The 24,573-nt window shown below is 37.2% G+C and overlaps 1 protein-coding gene across 2 annotated transcripts in view; it reads right to left on the bottom strand.

Moving 5' to 3' along the window:
- The window catches only part of SPATS2 (spermatogenesis associated serine rich 2), a 132,074-nt gene that overhangs the window by 52,399 nt on the left and 55,102 nt on the right, over window positions 1-24,573 (bottom strand). For both annotated transcript variants that reach the window (XM_082635164.1, XM_082635163.1), the window contains exon 2: window positions 22,297-22,567. In XM_082635164.1, coding sequence (XP_082491290.1) covers window positions 22,297-22,321 — 25 coding nt within the window. In that variant the 5' untranslated portion in view covers window positions 22,322-22,567. The remainder of the gene's footprint in view (window positions 1-22,296; window positions 22,568-24,573) is intronic.

Raw genomic sequence — 24,573 nt, 5'->3', positions numbered from 1 at the left:
TTTTGGATGTTCCTTCTAGCACTGTAAAACAGTGACTGTCTTCCCTCTCCACCCAATCTCATCCCCCTTGTTTCAAAGTACAGAAATGAACAAGGCAATCCTAATTGCATGCTTCTGTCTCCAACAAAACGATGACTTTTCTCATAATACACAGCACTGCAAAATCTGTCACTCTTCGTTCATTAACCTTCATGCAAATAAGAATTAAATCTGTCAGCTTTTCTTTCTTAAACTGACTTATGGATCAATAATCTACTTTGATTATAAATATTTCTATTTCTAAATAGTTGTTACAATTATCACAAAGTGGACACTAGCTTTTAAGCATTACACTTGTGAATGTAAGAAACATGCTACCTAAATAGCACACTTCTTTAAACCCATTCTGCCTTAATGAAATGTCTTTTAAACAAAATTTTATTGTGAAATATATGGAATTATTATGTATGAAATTACAATTATAGAATGGAATACTTTATGTGTATGTGCATTTACAGTGCACACACACATAAAAGTATTACAGCTTGATCATTTACCACAAAATAAACACCCAAATACTATTACCCCAGTTAAGAAACAAAACGCTAGTACCCCAGAAGTCCTCCTTATGACCCCCTTCATCATTATCTCCTACCATCTGCCAAAGGTAACCACGCTCCAAACTTCTTTTCTTTATAGTTGACACCCCCTAAGCACATTTGACTAAATATTAGGGTATAGTTTTACTTTTAAAAGGAATAATTCCGTACATATTTTATTTTTGGTGCATGGCTTGTTTTGCTCAACACTGTAAGATCATGCGTGTTCTTGCAAGTAAATGTAGTTTGTTCATTTTCTTTGCTAAAAGTATTTCATTGTATGAGTATGCTATGGTCTGTTTATCTATTCTGCTAGTGATGGACAAGTGGGTCGCTTCCAGTTTTGGGACAATACAATCAACACTGTTTTGAATATTCTTGTACAAGTCTCTTGGTGTACCTGGAAATGCATTTCTCTTGAGTATACCCAGGAACAGAAGTTAAGTCATAGGGTATGCATATCTTCAGTTTTAATACATAATATCAAAAAGGTTTTCAAAGTAGCTGCACAAATTTAATCTTCCACTAGCAGTTTTTAAAAGTTTCTACTGCTCCACATACTCACACTCTTGGCACTGTTATTCTTTTTAATTTTAGCCTTTCTAGTGCAAGAGTAGTAGTATCTCACTACTACTGGTTTCAATTTGCATTTCATTCATTTCTAAAGAGACTCGGTGCCTTTATATATGTTATTAGCCATTTTAATACTCTCTTTCCTGACATGCCTACTCTTGCCCAGTTTTTGGAGGGAAAATTGTCTTTTTCTTATTGATCTGTAGTAGTTTTCTATCATTTAAACATGGTGCAAATTTCTTCTCTGTGACTTGCCTTTTTACTCTCTTGACTGTGCCTTTTGATAAATAGAAGTTTTAAATTTTAATGTAATAATACATTGACATTAATTCTTTTCTCTTTTGGTTAGTGATTTTTATATCTATTTAAAAAGTCCTTCCCTGAGATGATGTCAAAAACTTGCTTCGAGGGACTTCCCTGGTGGCACAGTGGTTAAGAATCCGCCTGCCAATGCAGGGGACACAGGTTCAATCCCTGGTCTGGGAAGATCCCACATGCCTCAGAGCAACTAAGCCCATGTGTCACAACTACTGAGCCGGCATTCTAGGGCCCGTGTGCCACAACTACTGAGCTTGCGTGCTGCAACTACTGAAGCCTGCGCACCTGGAGCCCGTGCTCTGCAACAAGAGAAGCCACCACAATGAGAAGCCCACGCACCACAACAAAGAGTAGCCCCCACTCACTGCAACCAGAGAAAGTGTGCGTGCAGCAACGAAGACCCAACACAGACAAAAAATAAATTAAAAAAAAAAAACTTGCTTAGAAATAATCCACTGGGGGTGGACACATGTTGTTAATTATGGACCTGATTTATGGGTTTATGGGAGTTCATTGTACTATTTTCTCTACCTTTTATACAAAAAATTTTTAATTTCTAGAATAAAAATTTTGAAATGTTATTAAAAACTGGAATAAGTGATTATAGCAAGGTTGCAGGATACAAGGTTAATATATAACTGCAATGAACAAGTGAAATTTGAAATAAAAAATACAATACCATTTACATTAGCATACCAAAAAAATATTTAGGTATAAATCTAACAAAGTATGTATAAGATATATATGAGGAAAACTACACACTACAAACCTCTGAGGAAAGAAATAAAAGAACTAAATAAATGGAGAGATATTCTATGTTCATGGATAGGAAGATTCAACATTGTCAAGATTTCAGTTCTTCCCAATTTGGTCTAGGTCTACAGATTAAATGCAAACCCAATCAAAATCCCAGCAATTTATCTTGTGAATATTGACAAACTGATTCTAAAGTTTCTGTGGAGAAGCAAAAGACACAGAATAGCCTACACAATAATATGAAAGAGAAAAATGCTCAAAAACTGATACTAACCAACTCCAAGACACACTATAAAGCTACAGCAATCAAGACAGTGTAGTACTGGTGAAAAAAAATAGACAAAATGATCAATGGAACAGAACAGAGAGTCCAGAAATAGACCCATATATATGAATTATAGTCCACTGATCTTTGACAAAGGAACAAAGGCATACAATGGACCAAAGACAGTCTTTTCAACACATGGTGCTGGAACCACTGGACATCCACATGCCAAAAAATGAATCTAGACACAGACTTTATACCCTTCACAAAAATTAACTTAGAATGGATCACAGACCCAACTGTAATGCAAAACTGTAAAACTTCTAGACAATAACTTAGGAGAAAATTTAGATGACCTTGGGTTTGGCAATGACTTTTTAAATATAACACCAAAGGTACAATCCATGAAAGAAGACTTGATAAGCTGGACTTCATTAAAATTAAAAACTGCTCTGCAGAAGACACTGTCAAGAGAATGAAAGACAAGCCACAGCCTGGGAGAAAATATTTGCAAAAGACTCAAAATTACAAAGAACTCTTAAAACTCAACAATAAGAAACAACACAATTAAAAAATGGGCCAATGACCTTAATAAACACCTCACCAAAGGAGATATATAGATGGCAAATAAGCATATGAAAGATGTGCCACATCATGTGTCATTAGAGAAATGCAAATTAAAATGAGAACCACTACACATCTCTTAGAATAGCCCAAAATCCAGAATACTGACAACACCAAAGCTGGCAAGGACGTGGAGCAATAGGAACCCTCATTCATCGCTGGTGGGAATGCAAAATGGTACAGTCATCTTTGGAAGACAATTTGGCACTTACAAAACTAAGGATCCTCTCACCCTATGATTCCGCAATTGCAATCCTTAGTATTTACCCAAAGAAGCTGAAAACTTATTCCTACAGAAAAACCTGCACGTGGATGTTTAGAGCAGCTTTACTTATGACTACCAAAAATTGGAAGCAACCAAGATGTATTTCAGTAGGTAAATGGATAAACTGTGATACATTCAGGCAATGGAATATTAGCCAATGCTAAAAAGGAATGAGCTAATAAGCCACGAAAAGACACAGAGGAATCTTAAACACATATTACTAAGTGAAAGAAGGCAATCTGAAAAGGTTACATACTGTATGATTCCACTTATATGACACTCTGGATAAGGCAAAACTATGGAGATAGTAAAAAGATAAGTGGTTGCCAGAGGTGAGGGGAATGAAAGATGAATAAGCAGAACACAGAAGATTTTTAGGACAGTTAAACTACCCTGAATGATACAATAATAGTAGATATATGTGATCGTACATTTGTCCGAACCCAAAGAATGTGTAACACCAAGAGTGAATACTAATGTAAACTATGGAATTTCGGTGATAATGATGTGTCGGTATAGGTTCATCAATTGTAACAAATGTGTTACTCTGGTGAAGGATGTTGAAAATGGGGGAGGCTACATATGTGTAGGGGCAGGAGGCATATGAGAAATCTCTGTACCTTCTGCTCAATTTTGCTGTAAATCTACAACTGCTCTAAAAAATAGTCTATTAAAACACTTAAAAAATGCTATTAAGGAAAAAAGTAAAAACAACAACAACAACAAAAGTTTTTCTTATTCTTAGGTCTTGAAGATATTCTTCTTTTTAATACGTTTATTTATTTGTTTGTTTATTTTTGGTTGCACTGGGTCTTCGTTGCCGCACGTGGGTTTCTCCAGTTGTGGTGAGTTGGGGTTACTCTTCGTTGCAGTGCATGGACTTCTCATTGCGGTGGCCTCTCTTGCTGCAGAGCATGGGCTCTAGGCACACGGGCTTCAGTATTTGTTGCACGTGGGCTCAGTAGTTGTGGCCCGCGGGCTCTAGAGCGCAGGCTCAGTAGTTGTGGTGCACAGGCTTAGGTGCTCCACGGCATGTGGGATCCTCCCGGACCAGGTCTCAAACCCATGTCCCCTGCACTGGCAGGCAGATTCCTAACCACTGTACCACCAGGGAAGCCTGAAGATATTCTTCTAAATTGTCATTTATGAGCTTTGTTATCTTGTCATTCACATTTGGGTCTATAACCTAAACCTTGGAATTGATTTATAGGTATGCAGTAAAGTTAAGGAACAAGAGTTATATATTTTTTCCACATGGATTTCTAAATGTCTCAGAACTAACAGAAAAAACACCATCCTTTCCTCAATGCTCTTCAGTATTACCTTTTAAATGAATAAAACTCCATATATGAATAGATCTGTTTCTAGGCTCTATGTTTCATTTGTCTATAATTCTATCTTAAGGCTATCCCACATAGTCTTTTTTTATTATCTATCTATCTATCTATCTATCTATCTATCTGGGCTGTGCCAGGTCTTCATTGCGGCATGTGGGATCTTTAGTTTCAGCATGCGGACTTCTTAGTTGTGGCATGCATGTGGGATCTAGTTCCCCGACCAGGGATCAAACCCGGGCCCCCTGCATTGGGAGCACGGAGTTTTACCCACTGGACCACCATGGAAGTCCCTATCCTATATAGTCTTAATTACTGTAGCTTTATGGTGTCTTAATATCTGACACAGCAAATTCTCTGACCATCAAGAATTCTTTGGCTATTCTTGGCACTCTGCATTGTTATATACATTCAGAATCACTTTGTCAAGCTACAGGAAAAAAATGTGTGTTTCTTTTTAAATGGGAATTGCATTAAATCTATAAATCCATTTTGGAGGACTGTTTTCTTCAAGATGTTGAGTCTTCCAATCCATGAATATGGTATATCCTTCTATCTAAATGTCCTTTCATTTCTTTCAATAATGCTTTATCATTTTCTGATAGTGTTCTTACACATTTTTCATTAAATTTCTTTCTACTTTATACTTTTGGTACAGTTGTAAATGGCATCTATTTCTATATTTCATTTTCTAACTACTTATTGCTGATATAAATAGGTGTGACTGCTTTTTGTAAAATGATCTTATATTCAGCAACATTGTTAAAATCACTAATTCTAGTAGTTTAGATTCTTTTGGACTTTCCATGTATGGTATCTACAAAAATCCCACAGCAAACATCAACACAGGGTGAAATGCTGAGAGAGCTTTTCCTTTGAGACCAGAAGACAAGACAAGATGCTTGCTTCATTACTTCTTTATTCTTCCCAACTTTACTGAGGAATAACTGACAAATATAACTGTATATATTTAAAGTGTACAGTGTGATGATCTGATATGCTTATACACTGTGGAATGATTACCAAGATCAAGATAATTAACACATGCATCCTCTCACATAGTTAACTTTCTTGCTTCACTACTCCTAGTCAACTGGCAGACCTAGCAACTACAATAAAGCAAGAAAAAGAACTATCATAAATATTAGAACTCTATTATTCATGGATCATCTTATTTCCTTTCATTTACATTTTTGATGATTTGTTTTTCTTTTCCTAACTTCCTAAGATGGACACTTAGCTCACTGATTTGCAGACTATTTTCAGGCATACCTCAGAGATATTGCAGGCTCAGTTCCAGATCACTGCAATAAAGTGAATATTGCAATAAAGTGAGTCACACAAATTTTTTGGTTTCTCACTGCATATAAAAGTTATGTTTACACTATGCTGTAGTCTGTTAAGTGTGCAGTAGTCTATGCACATTTATGTCTAATTATGTCTAAAAAAATCAATGTACATACCTTAATTTAAAAAATACTTTATGAACCATCATCTGACAATACAGGGTTGACATAAACCTTAAATTTATAAAAAACGTAGTATCTGGGAAATGCAATAAAGCAAAGTGCAGTAAAACGAGATACACCTGGACACTTAAAGCTGAAAAAAAATTCTCTCTAAGCATGGTTTTAGCTGTATCCTACAAATTTTTATATATAAATTTGTTATTTTTCTGTTTAAAATACTAATTTCTATTTTGATTTCTTTTTTTGATCCAACTGTTATTTAGAAATATTTCTTAATACTCAAACATTTGGAGACTTTCTAATTATCTTTTGGATAACTAGCTTAAATGCACTGTGTGCATAACAACCTGTATTATTTTAACTATCTAAAAACTGTGGCAGCTTGCTTTATGACCCAGTATATGGTTAATTTTTGAAAATGTTCTAGATGCACTGGAAAAGAAAGTAATAAACAAACAGTTGTTGGAGGTACTGTTCTAAATATGGCAATTAAATATTAGCAAATTACATTTGCTAATCATATGATTCAAATCTTTTATATCCTTATTAATCCCTCATTTGCTTGTTTTATCAGTTACTAAGGGATCTGTGTTAAGAATGTACTATGACTGGGACTTCCCTGGTGGCACAGTGGTTAAGAATCTGCCTGCCAATACAGGGGACACGGGTTCGATCCCTGGTCCAGGAAGATCCCACATGCCGGGCAACAGCTAAGCCCGTGCACCACAACTAGTGAGCCTGTGCTCTACAGCCGGCGAACCACAACTACTGAGCCCACGCACCACAACTACTGAAGCCCGCGCGCCCTAGAACCCGCGAGCCACAACTACCGAACCCGTGTGCTGCAACTACTGAAGCCCGTGCACCTAAAGGCCGTGCTCCACAACAAGAGAAGCCACCACAATAAGAAGCCCGCGCACCGTAACGAAGAGCAGCCCTCACTCACCACAACTAGAGAAAAGCCCACACTCAGCAACAAAGAGCCAATGCAGTCAATAAATAAATAAATAAATAAATTTTTGAAAATTTATTTTATTTTTTTACTTTTTAAAAAAATATTTTATGTATCCTTATAATTGTCTAATATGAGGAATAGTCATTTTAGGATAGAGTTGCAAAATTCAGAGGAAAATTTATTTTTTCAAAAAGAATGCACTATGACTGTGAATTTGTATAGTTCTTTAAATTCTGTCAATTTTTGTTTTAAAGCTGTTATTAGAATTAATTTTTCTGTTAAATTAAATCCTTTATCATTATGAACTGCTCCTCCTTTATCCCTAATCATGCTTTTCTGCCTTAAAGTCTACTTTGGTTGATATTAATACATCCATATCCGGAACAGTTTTCTTTTGCTTAGTCACTATTTTTTTCTTATTGTGGCAAAAAAAAAAAAAAGCATAACATAAAATTTACCATCTTAACCATTTCTAAATGTATGGTTCAGTAGTGTTAAGTGCATTCACATTGTTGTGCAACCAATCTCCAGAATTTTTTCATCTTGCAAAGTTAAAACTCTGTTATCTATTCAACAACACCCCATATCCCCCAGTCCCTGGCAACCACCATTATTCTTTCTGTTTTTCTGAATTTTACTAATCTAGATACCTCATACAGGTGGAATCAGACAGTATTTATATTTTTGTGATGGGCTTATTTCACTTAGCATAATATCTTCAAAGTACATCTGTGTTGTAGCATGTAGTAACTATGCTTTCAATTTAATAGTTTCCCTGGAGATTATAACATCTATTATTGACTTGAAAATTCTAATATTAGTTGGTAGCTTTACCGTCTTCATTGACAAAGCAAGAAAGCTTATGCCCCTCCAAACTTATGGGCCATCGATTTTGTATTATTCTTTATATATTTTTAAATCTTAATAAAACATTCTTATTGTTTTACACAATCAATATTCATTTAGATTTGCCCACAAATTTGTGGTTTTCATTGCTGTTCACGCCTTCTTGCATCTCCAACCTTCCAACTGGGTAGTCTTTCTTCTGTATTCAGAATATCTTTAGCACTTTTTTCAATGGGGTTCTGATAGTGATGATTTCTATTTTGGTTCATTTTTGGTGTTCTGTTGTTGTTCAAACCATTTATTTCCTTTTTATTCCAGAAGGATATTTTTACTGTAGATGATGTGTATAGAACTGTAGACTGGCAGCTATTTTTACTCAGCCCTTTAAAGATATCATTCCACTGTCTTCTGGCTTCTATTGTTTCTGTTGAGAACTTAGTTCATGTGATCCTTGCAAGATTGTAGGATTTTCAATATTTCCAGTTCTCTGTTGAATTTCTCCAAGTTGTCTTTATTTCCTTGAACCTTTTAAGAATAGTTATTTTAAGTCTGTTTTGGATAATTCCAATATTTGGGTCTCCTGTGTATCATTTCTATTTCTATTGTTTCTTGTTCCATATTGTTATTATTTCATTGCCTCATGTTTCTAATTATTTTTTATTGTGTACTAAACACTCTATTTTTAAAATTTATGGTAAAAGTAATTTGTGAGGTTACCTTCGTCCAGAGAGAATTTGTTTGCTTGTACCAAGGCACCTACATTACCTCAAACTTATCCCAGAGCAAACGGGATCACAAGTGCCCCCTCACACCCCAGAAGGCCTTCTATATCAACTGCAGTCCACTTGGCTCCAGGATTTGTCAGCATTCAGCTTCTCAGCTGCTCTATTCTCTTTGCTTCACCCAAGGGACTGCCACTTATATGAGTTATCAACAGCAGTCAAATTCACAGAGACAGAAAGTAGGATGGTGGCTGTCAGGGGCTGGGGGAAGGGAGAATGGGGAGTTACAGTTCAGTGGGTACAGAATTTCAGTTTTACAAGGTAAAAAAAGTTGAGGAGGGGAGGGGAAGAGAGAAACACATAGGTAGCTCTGTATAAGACGAAAAGTACCAAAGGAATTAAGTGATAGCATGGTACCACAGGATAAAAAAATGGTCATTCATGATCAACTACGAAATTTGAGTGAGCTGTTGTAGTGTTTCGGAGGCTTAAATATCAAATGTGGAGGTATTTTATAGCTGAATAGTTTTACAAAGGAGAAAAGAGGAAGAGAGAGAACCAAATTTAAATGCAAGATGATGTCGACAAAAAAACACTTATGAATTTGCTCTTATCAGTGTAAATTGATATAGTTAGACACTGATAGGCAAGCAGCTTTTATGTCTAGAACAATATTAGCAAACCTGACTGTTATAAAGAGTCTAATATACCACCCCCAGAAAGAGTGATTCAGAATTTTTTTTTCCCATATCCAGGATGATTCTGATACATGGCTAAGTTTGAGAGACAAAATTATCTGACAAAATCAGTACTCTTAAAATATTTTAAAAATTACAACGTTTGGTCTCACCCTTCTCTAGTCTCTAAAGGCCAATTAGGAATAATATAAGATACACTAGTAACCTGTGGGAATCACAACTAAGCCTATATTCCCAACCTTGGGTTACCCCTAGAGTTGGCTTTCTATAATGCAGTGCTGGATTCAGAGATCAGTCAAGAAAATGTAAAAAGTTATGTATATCTATTCCACTATAAATTCACATTATAAACCTGATAGGTTCTCAAATATTTGCCTTAGGTTCTACTCACAGGTTCTTTTGTTTATCTCGTGATTTTCGACATTTAGGTGTCCAACAAACAGTATACATAAACCAAGGGTAAGGCCCACAGGAGATTTCTGGCAGGAACATTTTTTACCTAGTTAATTAGTAAGCCACATGAACCAGTAGACTATTTAAGGTCTAAAGACCCACTCTCTGTTGCCACTACTTAACTCAGTGCTAGTCAAACAATCTATGGTAAAGAACTAGTTGTTTTAATTTCTAATCCTTTGATGACCAATGCTTTTATAAAATACAATAAAACTGGGCTGAAGGGCTAGGATGGCATGAGGGGTTCAGCAAGTCCTCTCCTTAAAATGCAAGTATTAAACTGAACAAAACTGCCAAAAACAACCATTTCAGGGCTATGGAAATCAACCAAAGGCACACAACGAATTACTGAGAACCTGCTAGGGCCTTATGTCAAAACAGTGGAGTCTACCCTTTTTGCCTAGGACTGCTCCCATTCTCCTATTCCCAGCTCCCTGGGGAACAATAGCTTTATCAGGGCAGGGCAAACCATGAAAATCAGCAGCTTTACTGCCAAAGAAAGCTACTTTGATCTGGAGAGGAGGGCAAAACCTCATAGTTCCATCAGCTCAAGTGAAGAACTCAGTAGGAAATGAATAGAAAAACTTGCTGCTTTGCTACTCTGAAGCTGGAGTCTTGGTTGGCTGAGTGGTAAACAAACAGGAATTTTTTTTTTTTTCGGTACGCGGGCCTCTCACTTTTGTGGCCTCTCCCGTTGCGGAGCACAGGCTCCGGACGCGCAGGCTCAGCGGCCATGGCTCATGGGCCCAGCCGCTCCGTGGCATGTGGGATCTTCCCGGACCGGGGCACGAACCTGCGTCCCCTGCATCGGCAGGCGGACTCTCAACCACTGTGCCACCAGGGAAGCCCCAAATAGGAAATTTAACAGGGAAATCCTGGAAATGAAAGAGCCATAGAAAAGCTAGATAGGGAATTCCCTGGCGGTCCAGTGGTTAGGATCCCATGCTTTCACTGCAGAGGGCCCAGGTTCCATCCCCGACTGGGGACCTGATATCCTGCAAGCCACATGGTGCAGCCAAAAAAAAAAAAAAACAGAAAAAAGAAAAGCTAGATAAACTTTCTACACATCCCTAACTAAATGAGAAACTTTGTACATGTACAGGGGAGACCAGTGGAAAGTAAAAGTCAAAATTGAGAACTGTCTGAATTTTGAATGTGCTCCCCAACCCACATAGATCAATCAGCGGAGGATAAGAGTCTATAGGTTTGAGATGTTTGAGCACAGCCTTGGTTGAAATCAATGGCTGAGCACTAAACACTGCAGACACAGGGACAACCCCTAAAAAAACAAAGCTAAAAAATAAAAATTAGAATTTAAAAATGTGCAGATATACTAGTGGCTGTACACATGGAGGAGGTAGATTCTTCAGTTTTAAGTCCAGACTAATTCTTTAAATACCCTCAGAAAATTAATACCAATCCAGAGTTAACACAATATATTATCTAAACTATCCACTTTTTTAAAAAGCATTAAGAAAAGAAAGATTCACTCATATACAGGAAAAAACCCAAACACCTGTCAATAGAAACTTATTCTGAGAGGGTTCAGTTGGTGCACTTAACAAAGACTTCAAAACAGTTAATATAAATATATTCAAAGAATTAAAGGAAAATGGTCATACCAACTCAGCAAATAGAGAATCTCAATAGAGAAATAGAAACTATGAAAAGGAGCTAAAAAGTCTAACTGAAAATACAATACCCAAATGAAAAGCTTACTACATAGACCTAATAGCAGATCTGAGATGGCAGAAGAATCAGTGAAGTTTCAAAGAAACCAACAGATGGGCTTCCCTGGTGGCACAGTGGTTGGGAGTCCACCTGCCAATGCAGGGGACGCGGGTTCGTGCCCCGGTCCGGGAGGATCCCACATGCCACAGAGCGGCTGGGCCTGTGAGCCATGGCTGCTGGGCCTGCGCGTCCGGAGCCTGTGCTCCGTGATGGGAGAGGCCACAACAGTGAGAGGCCCGTGTACCGCAAAAAAAAAAAAAAAAAAAAAAAAGAAATCAACAGAAATTAAACAATCTGAAAAGTAGAAAAAAACCAAGAGAAATGAACAGAGCCTCAATCACCTGTGGGATAACACCAAGCTTACCACTATACATATAACAGGATTCCTAGCAGGAGAGGAGAGAGTGAAAGGAGCAGAAAAAAAATTTTTTTGATGAAATTATGGCCAACATTTGATGAAATTCCCAAAAGGGCCATACCAAGCTGTATCACAGTCAAACTGTTAAAGACAAGGAGAAAATCTTAACAGCAACAGTAGAAAAATGACTCATCACAAACAAAGAATAATATGACATATTCAGTGGAATGGCATATTCTAAGTGCTAAAAGAAAAAAAAATGTCAAAGAAGTCTATATCCAGCAAAACTATCCTTCAAAGATGAAGGTTAAAATACAAACATTCCAGAGTTTTTAAAAGGCTAAAAGAATCCATTCCTGTCAGATCTGCCCTACAAGAAAAACTAGAGGAAATTCTTCAGGCTGAAAGGAAATAAAACCAGACAGGAACTCAAGTCCAGAGGAAGGAATTAAGGGTACTCAAAATGGTAAACATTTGGGGAAATATAAGAGACTATGGGGACTTCCCTGGTGGTGCAGTGGTCAAGAATCCACCTGCCAATGCAGGGGACACGGGTCCGAGCCCTGGTCTGGGAAGATTCCACATGCCGTGGAGAAACTAAGCCCGCGAGCCACAACTACTGAGCCCGTGTGCCTCAACTACTGAAGCCCCCGTGCCTAGAGCCCATGCTCCACAACAAGAGAAGCCACCACAATGAGAAGTCTGCGCACCGCAACCAAGAGTATCCCCCGCTCGCCGCAACTAGAGAAAGCCCGCACGCTGCAATGAAGACCCAATACAGGCAAAAATAAATAAATAAATTAATTAATTAATTAAAAAAAAAGAGACTATGTATATATATTTTTCTCTTTTCTTCTCCAAATTTCTCCCAAAAGTATAAAATTGTTTAAAACAATAAATAACATGATATTGTTATAATTATCATATATAGTTATATATAACTATATATATATATAGTTATATCATACATATATAGTTATATCATACATAGATATAATATATGTGAAAATATATGTGAAAATAATAGTACAAAACAGAAGGAGAAACTGCAGTTTGCTAAGCTGGTTATGAAGCTATTATTGTAAGCCTGGCAAGTGAAGCAATATAGAAGACTGTTTAAATCCCAGTCTGGCACCAAATTCCAGATTTGGTCCTTAGTAGCTCTGAGGCATTAGGGAAATAATTTAAATAAAAAAAAATTTAAATAATTTAATATCCCTGTGCCTCAGTTTCCTCATTTGTAGAATAGAGATAAGAAAAGTAACTATGTTAGAGGGTATTTTTGTGAGGAATTAAACAAGGTAATATACATAAACCCTTAGAACTGTGTCTCCAAATATTTTGTGTTAAATAGTATTATTCATGAGATGATATCTAAACAAATAACATATGCATATCTTATTTCTGTACACTGTCATCTCTTGAACTTCAAACACTGCTATGAAATAGAAACTATTACACATGCCGCAACTAAGGAGCCCACGTGCTGCAACTAAAGGAGCCAGCGAGCTGCAACTAAGGAGCCCTGGAACCACAACTAGGAGCATGCCTGCCGCAACTAAGACCCGGTGCAACCAAATTAATTAATTAATTAATTTTTAAAAAAGAAACTATTATTATTTCCCATTAAGAGGGAAATGGGTCCCCAATTCAGGTCTTTCTGACTGAAAATACTCTGTTCATTCTCAACGTGTCTACATCTTCACTCAGGCCAAGGTGGAAGTCACAAGTGACAAGCCTGGCTTGGGTTCCAGCCCTCTGAGGATGAGTCTTGCCTCAGCTTTTGTTTTAATGTCTGCAACAGCTGATTATAAATGTTGCTGTGATTCTTGCATGGCTTTGCATGTGTTTTGAAGCCAGTTCCCCAGGTTTGTTTGAAACTCGTATTTATTTTACTGCATTTTTTAAAAAATAAGAAACAAACAAATGTTTGGACAACAAACTAGGGCTTATATATTATTCAGTAGAATAGGGAAGGATCCCCTACCTCATCTGGTAGGGAAGGATTAATTTTTTAAAAAACCTCTTTTCAGGATCATGGAAAGCTTCTACTCTTCTGATGTAACCAATTCACAGTCTAGCCAGTAAAGACAGCCTGTTTCTTCACATCCTCTCAAATTCTGGGTTACATCATTTAACATTTGCAAAGCCCATGGGCTAAGCAGTTTCTTATTGTGAGTATAAAAGAGGTTGACTAGCTTGTTATATGTTTATTTATGATTTGCTTTTCATCTTCTGAGAACTGCTTTTTTAAATATATTATCCATTTTTTAAATAGATGATTCGTGTACTTCTTACTGGTCTTGAAGTACTATTTTCAGATTAAGAGTAACACCTCTTAAAAAAAAAAGAGTGTATATGTATATGTATAACTGATTCACTTTGCTGTATACCTGAAACTAACATTGTAAATCAACTATACTCCAATAAAAATTTAAAACAAAATAAAATAACATTACCCTGTAAAAAGAAGAATAAAACAACAAAACGAAACAGGAGGAGAGGCAATGAGGCTATACTAGAACAAAGTTACTGTATTTTACCAGAATTAAGTCAGTATTAGCCTGAAGTAGCTTGTGGTAAGTTAAAGGTGCATATTGCAACCTAGAGCAATCACTAATAAAATAACTATTTTTAAAATAGCCTTAAAAAAATCAGAGGAGGGACTTCCCTGGTGGTACAGTGGTTAAGAATCTGCCTGCCAACGCAAGGGACATGGGTTCAATCCCTGGTCCGGGAAGAACCCACATGCCGCAGAGCAACTAAGCCCATGTGCCACAACTACTGAGCCTGTGCGCTAGAGCCTGTGAGCCACAACTATTGAGCTTGAGGGCCACAACTACTGAGCCTGTGTGCTGCAACTACTGAAACCCACGCACTGACAGCCCATGCTCCGCAACAAGAGAAGCCTCTGCAATGATGAGCCTGCGCACCACAATGAAGAGTAGCCCCTGCTCGCTGCAACTAGAGAAAGCCTGCGTGCGGCAATGAAGACCCAACGCAGCCACACACACAAAAAAAAAAATCAGAGGAATTAAAACACACTAAAAAATATGTTTAACACAAAAGAAGGAAATAAAGGAGTAACAAAGGAATAAAAATGAGACATATAGAAAACAACAGATGGCAGGCATAAACCCAATCATACTGATAAATAATTTAAATGTGAAGGACTAAATAATCAAAAGGTAGAGTTGTTAGACAAGATAAAAAGCAAGATCTTACTATATGGTGCCTACAAGAGACACTGTTTAGACTCCAAGACACAAACAGATTGAAAGTAAAAGGATGAAAAATATATTCCCTGCAAACAGTAACTGTAAGAGAGCTGGAACAGCTATATTACTAGCAGAAAAACTAAAAGTTTAAAGATATTACTAGAGATAAAAAAGAACATTTTGTAATGATAAGAAAACCAATACATCAGCAGAATATAACAATTATTAATCTATATACACTTAATAATAGAGTCCTAAAATATGTGAATTAAAAACTGACAGAATAGAAAGGAACAATACACAATTCAACAATTACAGCTGAAGACTTCTATACTTTTCTCTTAGTAAATGACAGACAACTAAACAGAAAATTAGTAAGGATATAGATGACTTGAACATCATGATCACCCAACCTAACTGACATAGATAGAACACTCCACCCAACAACAAATCAATACACATTCTTTTAAAGCACACATGGCATATTCTCCAGAATGAATCATATACTAGACAAACACATCACAAGAATGGAAAACTACAGACCAATATCTCTCATGAATACAGGTGTAGAAATCTATGACAAAGTATTAGCAAACAGAAACCAGTAACATAAAAAAAGATACATACTATGACCAAGTGGGATTCATACCAGGAATGCAGAATTGGTTTAACATATGAAAATTAATTAATATAATGCTCTATATAAATAAAGGACAAAAACACATGATCATAACAATAGATCAGAGTTTCTCAACTTCATCAGCATTGACACTTTAAATAAGGCCAAGCACATCTTTGCTGTGTGGAGATGTCCTGTGCAGTGCAGAATGTTTACAGCATCCTGGACCTAAATCCACTAGATGCCAATAGAACCCTAGCCCCAAGCTGTGACCACTAAAAATGTCTCCAGACATTGCCAAATATCCCCTAGGTGGCAAATCATCCCTGTTTGAGAACCACTGAAATATATACATAAAAAACATCTGACAAAATCCCAGTACCCATTCACGTAAAAACTCAGCAAGGTGCAAGATAAGAAGAGAGGAACATCTTCAAACGGATAAAGGGCATCTAGGAAAAACCTACAGGTAACATCCTACTTAATGGTAAAAGACTAAATGCTTCCCCTCAAGAGTGAGAACAAGGCAAAGATGCCTGCCCTCACACTTCTTTGCAACAATGTACTGGAAGTTCAAGCCCATGCAAAAGGCAAGAAAAAAGAAATTACAGTCATCTAGAATGGAAGAGAGGAGGAAAACGAACTTTATTCACAGAGGACATAGCATTATACATTGAAAATCTAAGTTATCTACTAAAAGCTACTTGAACTAATAAGTGAGTTTAACAACAACAAAAATCAAATGTCTCCCTCACAACAGCATCAAAAAGAATAAATTACTGGGACTTCCCTGGTGACACAGTGGTTAAGAATCCGACTTCCAATTCAGGGGATGCGGGTTCAAGCCCTGGTCAGGGAACTAGATCCCATATGCATGCCTCAACTAAGAGTTCGCGTGCCACAACTAAGGAGCTGGTGAGCTGCAACTAAGGAGCCTACCTGATGCAACTAAGACCTGGTGCAACCAAAATAAAAAATAAAAAAAAGAATAAATTACTTAGGAATAAACTCAACAAAGGAACTGCAAGGTCCGTTCGCTTAAATCTATAAACCATTACGGACAGAAAGTAGATCTAAATAAATGTAGAGATATGCTACATTCATGAATTGAAAGACTCACTATTGTTAAGATAACAATTCTCCACAAATTGATCTATTGATTAATGCAATCTCTATCAGATTCCAAGCAGATATTTTTGTGTGAATTGACAAGCTGATTCTAAATTTCTAAGGAAACATAAAGAAACCAGGATAGCCAATAAAGCTTTGGGGGAAAAAAGGTTGGAGGATTTACTCTACACCTTACTTATTATACTATACTTTTTTTTTTTTTTTACTATACTTTAAGAAAAGATAAACTGGATTTTATCAAAATTAAAAACTTTCACTTTTAAAAAGACACCATTGGGAATTCCCTGGCAGTCCAGTAGTTAGAACTCTGCACTTTCACTGCCAAGGGACCGGGTTCGATCCCTCGTCGGGAAACTAAGATCCCACAAGCCGCATGGTGCGGGTGTGGGTGCGGGGGGGCGGTGGGGGGAGCGGTGGGAAGACACCATTAAGAAAATGAAAAAACAAATCACAGACTGGGAAAATATATAAATATATTTGCAAATCATGTACCTGATGATGGACTTGTATTCAGAATAAAAAGTTCTTACAACTATAAATGGAGTATAACCTTTAAAAATTGTGAATCACTATGTTGTACACCTGAAATTTATATAATATTATAAATCAACTATACCTCAATTAAAAAAATTGTGGTGGGGGAGAAGACCTACAACCCAGTTTGTAAAAATGAATAAAGAATTTAAATAGACATTTCACCCAAAAAGATATACAAATGGCTAATAATCACATGAAGAAATAGTCAACATTATTAGTCATTAAGGAAGTACAAATCAAAACCACAATGAAATATCAGTACACACCTAGTAAAATAGCTATAATAAAAAAGACACCAGGGCCTCCCTGGTGGCGCAGTGGTTGAGAGTCCGCCTGCCGATGCAGGGGATGCGGGTTCGTGCCCCGGTCTGGGAGGATCCCATATGCCGCGGAGCGGCTGGGCCCGTGGGCCATGGCCGCTGGGCCTGCGCGTCCGGAGCCTGTGCTCCGCAACGGGAGAGGCCACAGCAGTGAGAGGCCCGCATACCGCAAAAAGAAAAAAAATAATAATAATAATAAAAAAGACACCATACCAAGTGTTGGCACGGATATGAAGCATCCAAAACCAACATCTATTGCTGGTGAGATTATAAAATGGTCAGCCACTTTGGAAAACAGTCTGGCATGGCAATTTCTTTGAAAATTAACCAATTCTGCTCCTAGGTATTTCTCCAAGAGAAACAAAAACATGTCCACACAAAGACTTGTAAGCAAATGTTCTTAATTTATAATTATTCATAATAGTCAAGACTGGAAATAATCCAAATGAATAATCAACTGGTAAATGGATAAACAAAATGTGATATAACCTGTGATATTGTAGTATAATAAGAAATAAATATTTTGGTCTTCATCCCCAGTTCCTGGCTAAGTACTTCTAAAACCTTTGTAACTCCCTAAGCAATAAAGGTGCTAGGAGCATCTTTTGTTCTAATATTTGGTATTTGACTCCAGTTCCTAAGAGATCATAAATGCCTTGAAATTTCCTGCGTGATAGGAGTGTCTTTAGTTCTAATGAAGCAACTTGGTGGGTTCCTGGACAGCTTCAGGATGGGGGCATGGTCACCAGAAAGATCAAGCCATAATTAAGGCTTGGAACTTTCAACCCCACCCCCATCCGTTGGGTAAGGGAAAAGAGAGGAGTTAGAGATGAGTTAATAATACTCAATCACATTTATGTAATAAAACCTTGAAAAAAATCTCTGAAGTATGGGGTTCAGAGAGCTTCCAGGTTAGTGAACCCATCCATGTGCTAGGAGGGTAGTACACCTCAACTTCATGGAGACAGAATCTCCTGCACTGGGGACCCTTCCATACCTCACCCTATATACCTCTTCATCTGGCTGTTCATCTGTATTCTTTACCACATTCTCTTTTATGTATATAAACCAGTAAAAGTAGTAAGTGTTTCCCTGAGTTCTGTGAGCATTATAGCAAATTACTGAACCTGAGGAGGGAGTCGTGGAAACCACCCGTTTGTAGCCAAGTTGGACAGAGGGGTGGATAACTTGGGAATCCACTACTCGTGACTGGTGTCTGAAGTGGGAGCAGTCTTGAGGGACTGAGCCCTTAACCTGTGGGATCTAACGCTAACTCCAAGTAGACAGTGTCAGAATTGAATTGGATTGTAGGGACACCCAGCTGGTATCAGAGAATTGGTCAGTGTGGGAAGAACATCCACACTTCTGGTCACACAAACATCATGAGTAGCAGAGTGTAAAAAGAAACAGGGTTTTTCCTTTTTATGCCTTAACGTTACTCAGCAGTAAAAAGGGGCAAGCTACTGATACATTAAAAAACATTAAGGAACCTCAAAAACATTGCACTGAGTGAAAGAAACCAGACACAAAACCATATTGTATTAATCTGTTTATATGAAATCTCTAGAAAAGGCAAAGCTAAAGACACAGAAAGTAGATCAGTGTTTGCCTAGGGTTGAAAGCAGGAATTGATTGTAAACAGGTAAGAGTAAACTTTTGGGGGTGAGGAAGGTGTTTTAAAATAGTATTGTGGTGATGGTTGCGCAACTGTATAAATTTACTAAAAACAGGATATTCCCTGGCAGTCCAGTGGTTAGGACTCAGTGCTTTCACTGCTGAGGGCCTGGGTTCAATCCCTGGTTGGGGAACTAAGATCCTGTAAGCCTCATGGCGAGGCCAAAATTTTTTTTTTACTAAAAATAATAACGTTGTCCATTTATAACTGATGAATTTTATTGTATTTAAATTATACCTCAATAAAACTGTTTTGAAAGGGTTTGGATGTTACGGCACTGTCAAATCACTATAAAAGAGTTTCTAGGGACTTCCCTGGGGGGTCCAGTTGTTGGGACTTCACCTTCCAATACAGGGGGTGCTGGTTCAATCCCTGGAAGGGGAGCTAAGATCCCACATGCCTCGCGGCCAAATAAACAAAACATAAAACAGAAGCAATATTGCAATAAATTCAATAAAGACTTTAAAAATGGTCCATATAAAAAAAAAGTTTCTAAACAGTCTCCATTTTAAAATATTTCTCTAGTTCACAGATCATACTCTGAGAAGCACTGATCTGACTTCTGCTAAGTGTTGGCTAAAAGGCTTGGAGCAATCAATAGCTGCAGCTGAAATTGACCTTAATTTAAGGCATACAAGTTTAACTCCACTAAATATTTCATTAAATAAGAAATTTACCAGTATTACTGATATAGGAAACTATGGAAACATGGTCTACTGTGGAATAAAAACATAACTCATTACAAAATGACACTTAGTAAATGAGTTGTCACTAGAGAACAGAAACTACCATAGTATCTATATTTTTAATGTATTTTAACTAAGCTGATAGTCAGTATAATTATTTGGACTAATAAAACCCAAAACTATGAAATTTTAAATATATAAATGAATTAAATGAGATAGAATTTTATAAATATTTTGTATTTTGGGGGGTTCAAATATCAGTTATATATATGTATATATTTGTTTCAGAGAACGTCCTAACAACATATAAGCTTTCTTTTGTTTCAACTAAGTGTAAATCTGGGCTACATTCAATCGAAATTTGTTAGCACTTAATGCCTATGATGTGATCTAAAATTTATATTCATTTTACAGCAACTGGATAGCAGTTATAGAAAGCAATGATACTTTTTTTATAGCTCTGGAACAACACAGGCATGAAATAAACAAAGACTATAGTTTTTAAAAGGTCAAAGCAATCTGAAGTTAACTTTTTAAGGAAAAATTAAATGTTAAACTTTTTAGATGAAATTTTAAAAACTTTTCAGTTGATAAATCTCACTCCACAGAAGAGTTCAGCTTCTTTAGTAATCTAACCATTCCTTAGATCTCAGATTTTCTTTATACAGGTTTTCTATACAACGAAACTACAGCTTTCAAAACCACAAGGAGCTGTGGTATATTGTTTTCTTATAATGAGATTTTTGATTTGGCCAGTCAAAATTAAGTTTAAAAGCACTTCCTTCAACCTAAATGTCCATCAACTGATGAATGGATAAAAAAGATGTCACACACACACACACACACACACACACACACACACACAAATGGAATACTACTCAGCCATTAAAAAAAGAATGAAATAATGTCATTTGCAGCAACATGGATGGACCTAGAGATTATCATACTAAGTGAAGTTAAGTCAGAGAAAGACAAATAGCGTATGATATCACTTATATGTAGAATCTAAAAAAAATGATACAATGAACTTATTTACAAAACATAAATAGACTCATATACATAGAAAACTAACTTATGGTTACCAAAGGGGATAGTGGTGGGGAGAGATAAATTAGGAGTTTGGGATTAACAGATATACACTACTATACCTATGAAACAGGTAAACAACAGGACCTAATTATAGCACAGGGAACTATACGCAATATCTTATAATAACCTAATGGAAAAGAATAGTAGGTATGCATGTGTGTGTGTGTGTGTCTGTATATACCTGAATCACTCTGCTGTACACTTGACACTAACACAACATTGTAAATAAACTATACTCAATTAAAAAAAATTTTTTAACGCATTTCCTTCATATTTAACGTGAGACCTGGGTCTACAGCTTTGTTTTGAATTAAAGAACATTAACTTTAAATTGAAAATTAAATTGAGTGAGCGGAAAAAAATCCAGGATAGCTATGGTCATTCTTTTAACAAACATATTCCAGCTATGTGTGACAGTTCTAGTGCTATTTGTCCCTTTACATTTTCGCAGCTATTCTTGGAAAGCTGAAAAAGTGACTTCATAGTCTTTGTTGCCCCTTCCTCCTTATAACTACTCTTGATATTTCTTGACTCTTTGCAACTTATATTTTACTTTATACAAAAAGCTAGAGTCATAATCCCAGAAGGAAAGCTAAAGAAGGAATCGATGACTAGAAGCATTTACTCTTGCTTCATTTCCTGCCTCCGAAGAAACATCAACTCACAGGATATAGAATATCCTGTAGTAAGTTATCTCCTACCCCTTATAACATATGTTCACTCTCCAAAAAGTGCACTTTCAAGATGCATTTGGCTTTCCTAAAAGTATATTAATAAGTTTATAAGAGTAGAAAGCAATTGTTATATGAATTAATTCCCAAACTAGTAACACAAAAAGCTATAATCTAATATCCACAAATCCTTAGGTAGCTAAAGGCACAACAGATAAAGCTGTGAGTGTTCCATACTCTTCTAAAATTAATTGCAGTCATGACAGAAAGATAAGTTATAACTATCAGTAGTATTGCACTAGGTGAGGAAAAGCATAACATCACTCAAAACTATGTACAGATAGAAATGGTGAACAATACTCCACAACTATGCTTTTAACAATTTATGCCCACATGGAATCTTACCCTTCTGGTTTTGTTTCCTAGACATTTCAGGTTTTTTTAATCTCAAAAAATACAGAAGAAAAGTATCCTTTTGCCTCGTCTTGGTTCTGATTGTAGTGATCTCTGATTTAAAAACAGGCAACAGAAGGCTGTAGTTGGAGGTGACAAATATAAAAATCCTGGTTATTCGAAATTCTGTTCACTAGCTGTCGATCTCCTTTTCTTCTCTTGTACCAACTTCTTGTCAGGAAATCTCATTGCAGACATTCATGTCTCTTTTTCCAGGGAGATTCTGGGGGGAAAACACACACACACACATATTCACTATTACAGTAACAGTTGTACAAAATTTCTAAGAGATATCCACAGGCTTTATTTTATACTTTTTCTTTTTTTTTTTTTTTTTTGGCGTTACGTGGGCCTCTCACTGTTGTGGCCTCTCCCGTTGTGGAGCACAGGCTCCGGACGTGCAGACTCAGCAGCCATGGCTCACGGGCCCAGCCACTCCGCGGCATGTGGGATCTTCCCAGACCGGGGCACGAACCCGCGTCCCCTGCATCGGCAGGCGGACTCAACCACTGCGCCACCAGGGAAGCCCTATTTTATACTTTTTCTAAATGAAACTAGTTATTAAAAGAAAGTACTCTAGAAAGAATATAGTTATAAAAAGCAATATTTTAATTAACACATTTTAAATCAACTATACTTCATTAAAAAAAAAAGTTTCTCAAAAAATTAGAAATCACTATAAACCTTAAAAAAAAGCAATATTTTGCCCTTTAAGAAACTTTAATCTTAGAATCAAACCATCTTCTTAGTTCAGAAAGCATGTTTTCTTATTCTTCTTAGCTTGTATCTAACTCAAAATCTTATCCCCAACCTAAGTGTCCATAAAAAGGAACGTAACAGGTAGATGGACCTAGAATCTGTCATACAGAGTGAAGTAAGTCAGAAAGAGAAAGACAAATACTGTATGCTGACACATATATATGGAATTTAAGAAAAAAAATGTCATGAAGAACATAGGGGTATGATAGGAATAAAGACACAGATCTACTAGAGAATGGACTTGAGGATATGGGGAGGGGGAAGGGTAAGCTGTGACAAAGCGAAAGAGCGGCATGGACATATATACACTACCAAATGTAAGGTAGATAGCTAGTGGGAAGCAGCCGCATAGCACAGGGAGATCAGCTCGGTGCTCTGTGACCGCCTGGAGGGGTGGGATAGGGAGGGCGGGAGGGAGACGCAAAAGGGAGGGGATATGGGAACATATGTATATGTATAACTGATTAAATTTGTTAAATAAAAAAAAATATTAAAAAAAAAAAAAAAAAAAAAAACCATGTCCAGGGACTTCCCTGGTGGTGCAGTGGTTAAGAATCCGCCTGCCAATGCAGGGGACACGGGTTCGAGCCCTGGTCTGGGAAGATGCCACATGCTGCGGAGCAACTAAGTCCACGCGCCACACTACGGAGCCTGCGCTCTAGAGCCCACGAACCACAACTACTGAGCCCACGTGCCACAACTACTGAAGCCCGTGTGCCTAGAGCCCGTGCTCCGCAACAAGAGAAGCCACTGCAGTGAGAAGCCCACGCACCACAACCAAGAGTAGCCCCCGCTTGCTGCAACTAGAGAAAGCCTGTGTGCAGCAACGAAGACCCAACGCAGTCAAATAATAAAGAAATTAAAAAATTAAAAAAAAATACATGTCCAAGATTTCTGGGTAAAGAAAGCATGAGGAGGATCATAGAACTCTTATACCTGGACACCTGATAGGATAAACATTTTAAAAAATGCAACCCAAGAAGGAAATGAGAGTGACCTTATATGAAATACTTTCCAATGTGGAAGGAGGAGAATGAAAGGGATAGTCATGGCTAAGTTTTAAAAAAAAAATCCATCAAGAGTAAGAGCCTCTTAGGGAATTCCCTGGTGGTCCAGTTGTTAGGACTCCGCGCTTTCACTGCCATGGGCCTGGGTTCAATTATTGGTCGGGGAATTGAGATCCCACAAGCCGCACAGTGTGGGGGGAAAAAAAACCTCTATAAACCACTATGGGACCTCAGGAAAAGGAGGCTGAACCTCTGGGGTTTGTCATCTTCCAGGGCATTAAGCCACATTGGGAGAATCTGCCAAAGCTTATGTTAATACATGGAATTTACCACTGGATAAAGTAGGCCTGATAGAAAACATTTTATGAGATTTTAGGAAAAAGAACAGAATTCAAATCACCAAAAATGATTAAACTCTTCAATGGCAAGCTCTTCTCTATCTTCACGCCCTTAGCTTGAAAAG

Source organism: Mesoplodon mirus (genome assembly GCF_964341445.2).
Source record: "Mesoplodon mirus genome assembly, chromosome: 11".
NCBI lineage: Eukaryota > Metazoa > Chordata > Mammalia > Artiodactyla > Ziphiidae > Mesoplodon > Mesoplodon mirus.
Note: the sequence above shows the minus strand (reverse complement) of the source record. Positions and strands in the feature narration are given on the sequence as shown.